Genomic DNA, 12,156 nt, shown 5'->3' on the forward strand with positions numbered 1-12,156 from the left:
TTTGATGTTCTTAGTACAAACATCCAATTGGCACAGCATAATGTGCAAATGTACACTTCACCTCATATAATATACTAATTTTAATTATGTTTCAGAATTTTTCTATAAAATTGCTATGTATAATGACAATTCAAAAACTGGCAATACAAGATTATGTTTAAGTAAAAGTAAAATAATCATTTACACATCAATTCATAAATATCAATATTTCTATAGCTTTATATGGCATAAATATTCAAAACAGAATAAGAGAAAAGAAATAAGTATTATTTCTGAATCTAAAACATACTGATTTTGAACTTATAACACCAAAAATTTAAAGCATTGCCATTTATAATAATATTTAAAAAAATTAATGTTGTCTATGAATAATTTTTCATGACTGAATAGTTATATCCTTGTTTTACAATGCATATAATACTTTTTAATATAATCTAACACAGAAATAAATTAATTATTCCAGTGTATGAAAGAAGGTTCCTTGTATTAGTCACACACACATTTTCTCTAATATTTTTTTTCTATAAATGAAATTTATGTATTTAATTCAATGTTATGACTCCTAATAGTCTTAACAATAATGTTTAATTTATTAAATACTTTCAAGAAGCCAAAGCTTATCTTCAGAATATTTTAAATTTATACAAAAACTAAGAAAAATAAAATTTAGTTAAACTATAAATTACTTGCATACAATTAGTAAATTTTCAAATATTTTTTTATATAAATAAATTATAATTTTTCAACTACAAAAACATATTTTCATCTAAAGAATCTTCATAGATTTACTCTTAATTCTAAGTAAAATCAATATACAAACAGACCTATATTAATATGTACAATCTAACCATAAACATAATCATTATTGAAAACACTATATACATTATTTATAACTGTTTATAATAGCAAAACCAAAAACAACTATACTCATGCAAATTACAGACCATACATAAACATGTTTATGGTGAAAATAATGTTTTGAGCTGAATTTTTATAGAATATTTTTATATTTCAGTTCAATAAATATAAACTCTATATATAATATGATCCATAATATTTCTATAATAGCCTTTAATAGTTTTCTGACTATAAAATTATAGTAAACAATTTAACAGCTTCAATTTCCAATATATAGCAATTTCAAACTTCCGATCATTGTCATGCATAAACACAAGCATGCATCCAAAAAAAATTAAGTATTATAATTCAAATAAATAAAAATAGTCATAAAAAATGTTTAATGATTCTGAATTAGTAAATTACCAACAGTAATTTGTTTATTGTATTGTCTTTAAAAGCTTTACAGAATGAATATAATACCAAAATTATTCTAATAATGCTTCACTTCTTTCATGATATAAGAACTTAAATGTTACATTTATAAATTTTTATTTATTTTAGAGATTTATTTTTTATTTGTATCCAACATTCTTAACAATAAAATAACTCTTGCTTGTATACAAGAACATAAATAAAACAATTGCATCATTTCTATTCAGAGTTGCAATAGTAATGTCAGGAAAATGTGCATTTCATTTACGACAACAAATGCAATTCCATATATTATAAGCCAAATTACATTTGCTGTCACTATTACTGATTTATCTGCCAATATTTCTTATACAACAGTGTAATTAAAATATCAAAAACTGCTTAATGCCACAAACTATATATAAATTACATGTTTTATATTAATCTCTTAAGTGTAACTTTGTATAGATGTATGAATTAACAAAAAAATGGTTATAGTATTTAACAAATTGATAATAAAATTTTGTAAATATTAAATTATAATAGAAATTAATTACAAAAAAAAGTCAAGCTACTTACCCTATATCCATTTACAAGGAATCTTGTAGATATAACAATAGTAATTTTGTTCAAGAAGAGTTTGAATTCATGAATACAGTATATTTAATGTCTGTTGCAAACAAAATGTAGATCACAACACAAAATTCACACACAACTGAAGATATGCATAAAAACTGTTCAAGCATTCGACATCTTTTTCTTTTTAAACTTTAGATAAAACATACACCTAATATACACAAATATATATATATTTATAATAATATAAAATTGACTGTGATTTATAAGAACATATATTTTCCTTTGATATTTACATTTTTGGATTTCATATTTTACTTTACATAATTAGTTAATTTATATATATATAAATATATATATATAAAAAGAAAAAAAATGAGTGAAGATTCTCTCAAAGAGTACTTTTGAATGGATTATCCAATGAAAGTACTTTTCGCAAAATCTTCTCAATTTTTCTGACTTCTAGATAGATTTTCATCAACTTTTACCGTTGCAATACTGTTTGCGGTTGAAGGACTCGTCTTTGTCCATCAGAAAAGACGTCCTTCAGATGATATATAGTTTCCTTCATGTAAAGACAAGCGATATCATCCTCACTGTAAGTTGAACAAAATCCAATATGGCGATTTTTTGACAGTTGACACTTTACTCTATACCATTACGATATCCGTTCGCCTTAATAAATAATCCCTAATTTGTTATTAAAATTTTAACATAATAATATAAATTTTTATTAAAATTAATTAGAAATTTCGCGTCTTTATCGTATCGAAATTTCTTGTAATTTAGCAGCGATTATTATTATTTTAAAATTAGCATTTTTCTTTTCTTTTTCTTTTTTTAGTAGTGTATCAATCCGCCAGTTGTCTCGTGGTATTTTTATTTTAAGCCTAACTAGAATTTTATATAAAAAAATTGATATTTTAATTTTTTATTATTTTAAACATAAATCTAATAATAAAATTTGAATTAATTTTATAATTTTTTCCGTGTAATAATTGTTAACTAAATACATTTTTCATAAAGATGGTCGCCACCTATATCAAGACAAAATATTTTATTTTANGGAACGCAAAAAAGGTCGGATTATCAGAAAAAAAGTAAAATAAACAATCTTCCCCTTTGTCCAGTCTTTGTAGCACTGCTAATTTTTCATTTAATGAAAGAGTAACGTGTTTACGTTTCACTCCTGACATATTGAAAACACACACAAAACTGTACATGTACACACAATGTAAAACATATACTGTAACGAACACAGAAAAACGCCACGGACGGTTAGTCACCGACGAGTCGGGACAAGTTTCTCGACTCCGACCACGGTCGGATTAACCGGAGTGACGGACTAGCCGAGGGCGGACTAGAGGGGTTCTACTGTATATTAAAATTAAATATTAGTTGGTATCATAAAATTGTGTGAACAACAAACGTTCAATTCAATATATAAATAAATATGTGGAAATGGCTTTATGTTATATCATTGACTTTCCATCAGGAAGGTCCGACTTTGACGTACCCTTCTAACTTTGTTTCTCTTTCTATTGCATTTAATTTAGGTATGATGCAATTAGGAAAAATTCTAAAATACTTTTAATTTTTAAATAAGTTAGTTTGATTTTTGTAAGTCGTGTAAGCATACAAAAACAGCAAAAATTATACCTACTATGAGACTGACTGCAAATGGAATCAGTTAGGATTCTATTTCCAGTTTGCTCGGCCATCAGCAAGGTCTTAGATTATCAGGTTGCCTCATAGAGAAGAAACGCTTCTCATTGGTTGCTTAATTGACGTCACTCCTAGTCGAAAACGAAACATCTTACTATGCCCTTATGGTAGAAACGTTACCGATCAGAGGCTCGTAGCTTTAATTACACGCTAATATTTTATTANATATATTTTATCCGTAACCATATTCTGTAATTTCTACAGAACGAAGAGTAAAGACTACAACAGAATATCAAACTGTTCTAGAAACACTTTTGTTACTTCCGAACAATTTTTATCGATGTAATTATCAACATAATTATGTTTAATAATAGTAATAACTATAGATATATTTACCTTCGAAGATTAAGAGTCTAAAAACGCTCGACAAATTAAAAAAAAAAAGAGTTAAATTCCAAAATTTCCTTCCCTGGCTTACAGTAGTGAAGTAGTCGCTAGGCCACGGCTCGACTACGGATGACGTATATCCGGAATCTGGCAGGAAGTGGCTAAATCGGCTGTATGAGGCAACCTTATAAATCTAAGACCTTGGACCATCAGGCCTGCGTTCAAACGAAGCCGGATGGCCGAACGGTTGACATCCTACCGGTCTGGATGATCCGGGAACGAGTCCGAATGGGTCGAACATTTCCATGAATATTACGGTGGTGGTTCGTCTGGATATGTCGAACTTCATCTTAGCAGCCGGCCATTTTATTATGAATCTGGCAAAACCCGTAATAGACTTGCTATAAAGGATGCTCACAGAATGGAAAGAGTTTAAAAAATAGTGTACTGTTATAATTAGAACTGCTACTGAGTAAAAATTTAATAGCTGAGAGAAAGTCTACCGTGTTTTATTGATTCGGATCAAAGAGATATATACTCAAACTAAGTAAAAGTTTACATAGACTCATTTTCGAGATGACGAACTGTCCTAGTAATTTATAATCTATCTTGCAGCTAAAACATTACATTGGATTAGTGCAATAAGGCAACGCAACACATAGGCGGTCTGTCAAAGGAGATCCCTATCCAGAGGACTTTCTATTGGAAACTGGCCTCTCCTGCTTTAATGTTAGACACACGAAAAAAATCCGGAAAACTCCGTGTGGCTAATCCGTTGGTGAGGCGAAAACCCTCAATCAACTACCTGTTTGATAGTTTTATCCACTAGGCCTTCAGTAGGAGCTAAAAGGACTCAAGCGTTCATCAAATTTATTATGGCAGCTTTATTATTAGGTTATCTTTAATTAAATGAATATGAAATTAGTCTGCTGTTAACTATCGTCCATTTTTTGTTAATTAAAAAAAGTTCAATATTTTGAATAGTGTGTTAATATGTAAATCAATAAATTAATTACAGGTGTACATCGTCTTATCAGTAAGTTTCACCTCCATCACAGCCGTTTATTCAGTATCATGTTTTCTCAAGAATGAGATCCTCGATCACTAATCAAGTATTCTACATTTCTAAAGACTAGAAAGCATGCTTCAAATTTTATTATTAAGTAGACATATTTTGATTAAATCTTTAAGGTGCAATTCATTTTCATTTTATTAAAAATCGAATAATTATCAAGTTATTTATGAAACTAGCAGTAAACCCTGTAAAATGATGGATTTGATTTCTAAATCTCATGTACAAAAAGATATTTGCATGATTGTAGGAAATGCTTTGAAGGTAATTCGCTAAAAATTCATCTCCGTCACTACGTGACGAAATTAAAACTGAAAATATATTTTTTCAGTTTCACCCATAAAATGGAAATAATTGTATAAAAACTTAATCTTTTCAATCAAAGGAAATGAAATGTTATAATTATAAATTACAATTTAGCTTATGAAGTTTCGTTGAACCAACTTATTTGCATTAAAAGCAACTTAGAAGATAGTAAAATTTCTTTCAGCATCAAGTTTTATTACGACAAGACTATCTCTGAAATCCAGAGAATCTGTTGCAGTAAGGCAGTAAGGCAAAGGAAACATAAGGAAAAAATAAGCAATGAAGCAACTCGTGAAGCATTCAGAGAACACAAAACAGTGAGATAGAAGAAAATAATTGAAACTAGAAAAACGAAAACCGCAGTTAAGCTGCGATTGAGGAAAACGCGTGCAACGAAAACAGTGGAATGATAGGAAGAATCGTTCAAATGAAAGGAAAAAAGGAAACAGGCTTTATCAGTACAAAATTTCTGCAGTTTATTGACATCTGATTCGTCTGACACAAGCAATTGTTACGATGCAATACAGTAGCCACGAAAAGACTGAAGGTAGTGGTGTGGACTGTCCAGAGGAAAAGTCGGGAATTTCCCGGCGGGACGTTTGCTCCGTGACCTTTCCTTATTTTAATAGTGTCATATTAACTCGAGAAAAATAAATTAATAAACAAAACGCAAACGCTGACAATTGTATTCAATTTTAAAAGGGTAGTTTTTTTTCTAATTCAAGTCGCAAGCCGCCGTGATACGATTTACAAATTACGAACAGAGATCTGGCTCACGGCAAACGGGATTTATTACTCAAAATTTTAAATGTTTGTTTGTTTGGCAACGCAACACTTGGGCGATCTGCCTAGGGGGATGCCTTCCGGGAGGTCTTTTTTAAAGGAAATTGCCCTATTTAGGTGTTACAGACGTGGGGAAAACTCGGAAAACTCCACGTGGCCAGCCTGTCTTAGCGAGGCGCGAACTCCCAGTGTTCAGGGAACGAAGAAACTGGCCACTGGTGGGTCAAATTTTAAATGACTGCCCCGATTCGGACGTAAACCGCCACTGAACGGTACCTGCGATGTGCGTTCTGTAACTTTTAATTTGAAAATATACAACTCGTACCGTAGGTTACAATAATGTTTTTACATTTTCTGCCCTACGGACACACTTTTTTTTCAAGTGAATCGTAGATTCGCCAGGCCCACGACGGTGCGGCTGGATGGTCAGGGACAGGGTTCGAGGACAAACTATCTTTCGAAAACTCCTGAGGTTTTTTTTGACTGCCCAAATTCAACGTTGGGCCCTCCATAGCAGTAGACTTAATCATTAACCGCTTTGGCCATTCGGCCGGCGGTATACTTATACAGTAGACGTTAATTATCCGAAAAAATAGGAAAGGACAATTTCGTATAATCGATCACACTCGGTAGGAAAAGTGTAATTAAATAAACTATATTAATTTTAATTCTAATACAATTTAAAAATATATATTTAGGTGTAGAAATTTTAAAAATAAGAATGATAACGATAAAAATTGTCTAATTTATTAAAAACAAGTACAGTACTAGTCCTTCATTGCGCTCTATGCAATGGAGGACTGGTTGCATGAAACTTTGAAGTAAAAAAAATACATATTAGTAAAATTAATATTAAATAAAATGCAGTACTCATGTAAAAAGTATTTATTAGTTTTTTTTCTCTGAAATAATTTATTTTGCTTTTACATAGTGTTTTTCTTTTTAACATTGTTAATTAACTCCCTGGCCAACTTGATCATCAGAGTTCAAAAATTTGCTTCAAAATCTCATTTCTAACTTTCGACGCTCTTTCTAATGCATCAAAAGCCCGTGACTCATTACCTAACACTAGTGTTGATAACGAAATTGCCCAATAGCGGGTCTACGAAAAATTGCCGACGATTGTTATTAAGTAAAAACTTCGTAATTCTGAAATTAGTATTTTCTAGTCAATTTCAGTTAATCGACCTTTCGGATAATTGATTTTCGAATAATCGACGCTCTACTGTATATACTGGTATCTCTTGATTAAAGCGGTTAATTAATCCCTCGATCTTACCGCGTATATCAAAATTGCCTTAGTCAAAATACGGTAACTATGTTAAGTAAAGACAATTGATAAAGCCGCGTATATAAAGGGATTGACGCAATCAATTTCGCGGGTTAATGAAATCCCGCGTTAAGCAAGTGATGATACCAGTATACAGAGCAAGTGCACCAAATTCATTTTATTTCTATAAGTATAATAATATGAAAGCTAAAATATTTTTTGATTATTTGTTCAAAACTCCCATTGTTAGAAGCGATTAAAGAACTGTTTTAAAGGGTATTTCTGACTTTAGAAAACTGTGTTAAACTGACGGTGTGAAAAAGATGCTACAAAATTCGGACCCGCAAATATGAATTATTATGAAAATTATTCTTTCAAACATTATATCAGTGTATTTCTATTAATAGGACTTATCATACTAGTGAGATACATAATAGAAATACACTGATATAGTGATTGAAAGAATAATTCTGATTAAATTAAGGACATAAATGCATATTAATTAATGAATTATTATGAAGAAAAAAGAAAACAGAACAAATTATGAAATAAAATAATTTATTAAAAAATGTTTGTGTTTTGAGGAATGAAAATGTTTCTTTATAAAAATTGCAAGTATATTCATCTGCTCCTGAACGTTCTACATACTGTATTCCCAATTATTGCACTGTATACATTTAATCTATTCTTCACCATAGCAATCTGAAAACCAACTGTCACAAAACATGCAGACATCATTTTCAATGTAATATCCTCATTAATATAGTTTTTGGGAGCTGAAATTTATCTTATTGCTTTTCTCTATTCCATCTCTCTCATAGATGGGCTTTAGCCCGTGGATTCTGACTACCTTGTTCGTTTTTTTCTTTTCTTCTTCTAAAGACTTAATTACTGGAATAGAAAGACTTAAATACCGAATATTTCCGCAGATAAGACGAGGTATAAATTTTTGTCAAAGTCCTATTGTTTTAGTATATATCTGTCCCATAAGACAACCCCCAAACTATCAACGGCCTATGAATTTAGTTTGGATCAGAGATCATCATCTGGACAATAATACTGTATAGCGTATACGGAATTATGTCCTATTCGTAATTTTTCGAACGAACAAATTTTATTCTCTTGCATCTGGCAGCACTGCCTTGTGATTGTTGCAAACATTCGCATAGATTAGGGCATTCGGGTAATGATCTCGACTATTCACAAAAACGTCGTATAGGCTATTCTATTTTGTAGACATGCCCTGCTCTCTACTAGTAAATAATTACGGTTTGTCCGTTTTTTTATAATTGTTTTACTTTGTATAAATTTCAATCTAATTTTTTTTTTGGTATCTGTCCTATAAGACGACCCCGGATTTTCGGAGCCTTTGTTTATGATTGAACTATCGTCTTTCTGCGGAAATATACGGTATTAGGGATCCGACTTAAGAAAAGGGAATGTTTTGGACAACGTGGCATCGACAATTATTAAATCAGAAGTCCTTCACAAAGTACATAATTCGTTAGTTTTTTTCCTACTACTATATGCTAGTAATGAGAAAGAAACTTTTAACTGTTTAGAAATGAAGTGATGATGCCACAAAGTCGTTGTTTCAGCAGTTTCGTGGATAACAATAAAAATCCACACACTTTTCATACACGAGAAACCAGAACTGAGTAATAAGATTCTACAAGCTAATGACGAGATTGTGAAGCATTTACTCCGCTTAATGTTAGTCTGCAACGCGTTTTTCGCGAAATAAGCCGAAGGTCGTACTTAGTAGCGGGGCCTGACTTTGGTGCTTTTCCTCTATGTGAGCCTATATATGGCATTCATTCTCGGGCCGAATTTTGTGCCAGTCAAGACGCTAGTGCGCAAAGATGACCCAAACTGGAGAAGCAGTTGACAGAGAAAAGAAAACTAGAAAAGTATAAAGAGGTTGACAAAACTAAGAAAGAAAAAAATTCAGGATTGAATTCAAGAAAAGCAACAAAGGTAAAGTTGAAGAATTGCCATGTGACTCCTGAATAAGGCAAACTAGCTTTTTCACAATGGATCGAATAAGGAGATTAACACTTTTGAAAAGGCAACTGGAGAAAAGAACAAGCAGGTATCAATCAAATGACCGAAGCAATTATCTAGAGAAATACAGATTGCTGAAAGAAGCAAGATCAGCTTTTGGTATGTTTCTCTGCATAAACAAGACTAACAAAAAAACAAACCGCTACAATTTTTTTAATTGCGACTGACAATGCAGCAGCAAGTCCATAAACCCAGAAGATCGAAGGCAGTGCAGAGATTTCTTTCAAGGGATGATAATGCCCAAGCAACTGCTGGAAATACACTAACCCTCAATAAAGGAACGACGACGAAATCTTACGAACTGAAAGCATATGACAAGTTTCTATCAGAAAACAACACGACAACGTCTAATACAGGCATGGCCAGATCCGGCCTGTCTAATGAATTTATGTGGCCCGCGATCAATCTTTCAAAATAGCTCGATGAAAAATTCCGACGAAAAAAAAAAGTCAACAACTCACCGTGCGTTTAGAGTTAACCCTCCATTACAAATCTCTTAATTAGGTTCAGCGTAGAGTGTTGATAAAGCATGATAATGTGAGAAATGTATCTGTAATCTCTATCTACAATTCAGTCTCTACGGGGTGACACCACAATGAGATCTCGCATCACCTCAAAATCTTCCTAGGGCAACCTCTGGTTCGGCCCGTGGAAAAAGTTTTCTTTCCAATCCGGCCCGGGGCAAAAACTGTTGGCCACCCCTGGTCTAATAGCACATTTCTCCATTTTCGATTATATGGTCTACTTCAGAGTATAAATTTTTCTGTGCCTATCAAGAAAATTTAAAGGTGATCGCAAACAAGTTGTACTCCTTTACATTTACTGGACAAGCTCGTGTAATGTATAACGTAAAATCTCTCATTTTGTAAATTCCATGTGACAATTCAAATAATTCTGTTGACGGAAGATCTGAGGTTGTAAAGCCCTCTAGCTTAGTGCAGCACTGCACATATGTTACTCAGTATATATATTACGGTAAGGGATTAACCAGTGATTATGCACTGGTTAATCCCTTACCTTAACTGGATCAAATATCTTAGTTTGATAAATTTCACTAAGTTTCTCACTTTTACCGTATTATGTATAATTCCGAAATGAATCTAGTAAGTTATAGATATTGCTGAATATATTACTTTTAAAAGGAAGTTTTGCATAATTTCCAAAATGTAGTTCATAAATTTCACGAAATTTCTCACCTTTTGTTGTTTTAATAAAGTAACTTATGTGATTTAGACAAATTTTAATGCATATTTTGTTTCATTAATATTAGAACAATTTAATGAATATAAGAAAACCAAGAAAAATGTTTCATCGTAATATTAGAATTAGTGTACAAAAATATCAAAAAATTTGTTGGGAAAAAATATAGAACTCTAATAATTCTTGCTGTTATTCAAAACATGGCAAACTATCATGACGATTCAGTAGTTAATCAGTAGTAGTTATCAGTAGTTAATATCACTTGGGAACAAAGTGATATTAAAGTGATAAGTAATATTACAGCCAATATATTCCGTGGATCACTTCTTTCCCTATCCACAGCTGTATTCATTAGCTTCACTGTATTCCCTACTTTGGCTACAGCAAACTTCATAAAGCTTTGATATCTTCTTCACTTTTCTAAACATGTCTTTGCGTTCGCTCGTTCCTTCTCAACTTCTTCCTTTCTGTTCTTGATTGTAGAAAAACTGATCACTTTCTTACTACTGTACTTTGGTTGGCAAATAGTCACAACGGATTGATTAATGGCATAATCATTGGGCTGCAATTTGAAAAAATTGCAGCCCAATGAACAGCCATCACTCAATCAATAAATTCCCACGGTCGTCCGCCTGTCTCCTTAATCTCGAAAACGGAGTTAGATAGATGAAAGCAGAGACAGACACGGAAAGATTAAGAGGCAGGAGGCCTCGATATACGAACTTCCGATGCAGACGGGTAAGTCGGGTCATTTCAATTCAAATATTTTCCCATGAATGGAGTTAATAGATGACCAGCATGACAATATTGCTAACAGGAAAAGTATGATGTCAGGGGCAAGACTATTAATTTGAGATAGAAAGCATAGATTTTAAATTAAATAAAATATGATTAAAAATTGCAGTCCGGCATTGTGACGATACCACAATAAATAATCGCTTGTTTTCAATACTTTATAAAATATTTTCATTGGGTCCTAATACTATAGACTGATTTTATGATTCATTTATTTATTGTAGCTCCTCTTCGGTGCGAACATCAGCTACAGCATCATTAGGGACTTCAGCCCAACTTTTAATGATAACATGGCTTTTCAAATAAAAACTTTTTAAACATGGCTTCATAAGGACTACATCTTAAGCCTTGATGATATGATCTATTCTTCACGAGTTGCACAAATCGTAATCCTCGGTCTAGTGCTAGGTTTGATTGCTTTCTAAACAAGAGGTTAGCAAGCTCTCAACGTCCTGATTTGTACGTTCATCCTATTCCTGAGACTGACTATGCCTTCGGTTTGCCTTGTAGATTTTCAGCTCAGTTCACATTGCAGCAGCTTCTCATAACTTGGTTACAGAATTCACTATTGTCTAACAAGCAGGGGTCCCAAAATTGTGAAAATATCTAACAACACAAGGGCGTTCCTCTAAACGTTTATTTTTTAAGGGACGAAGCTGAGCAAACATTGTAAAATGGTCTTGATATACAAGTATGGCTGAGACTGCATATCAATGATGTCCACTTGACATTATCAAATTTAACATCCTATACTGGCAATTATGCATAATCGCCAGTATAGGATGGT

General features: G+C 32.1%; 1 protein-coding gene across 1 annotated transcript in view; it reads right to left on the reverse strand.

Annotated features, from left to right (window-relative positions):
• The window catches only part of LOC111622749 (phosphatidylinositol 3,4,5-trisphosphate 3-phosphatase and dual-specificity protein phosphatase PTEN-like), a 110,620-nt gene extending 108,109 nt beyond the window's left edge, over nucleotides 1-2,511 (reverse strand). Inside the window, exon 1 of the mRNA XM_023365175.1 lies at nucleotides 1,831-2,511. Coding sequence (XP_023220943.1) covers nucleotides 1,831-1,841 — 11 coding nt within the window. The 5' untranslated portion in view covers nucleotides 1,842-2,511. The remainder of the gene's footprint in view (nucleotides 1-1,830) is intronic.
• Nucleotides 2,512-12,156: the final 9,645 nt, after the last annotated feature.

This window comes from Centruroides sculpturatus, unplaced genomic scaffold, assembly GCF_000671375.1.
Source record: "Centruroides sculpturatus isolate CEXI.00-Female unplaced genomic scaffold, Cexi_2.0 scaffold39, whole genome shotgun sequence".
Taxonomy (NCBI): domain Eukaryota; kingdom Metazoa; phylum Arthropoda; class Arachnida; order Scorpiones; family Buthidae; genus Centruroides; species Centruroides sculpturatus.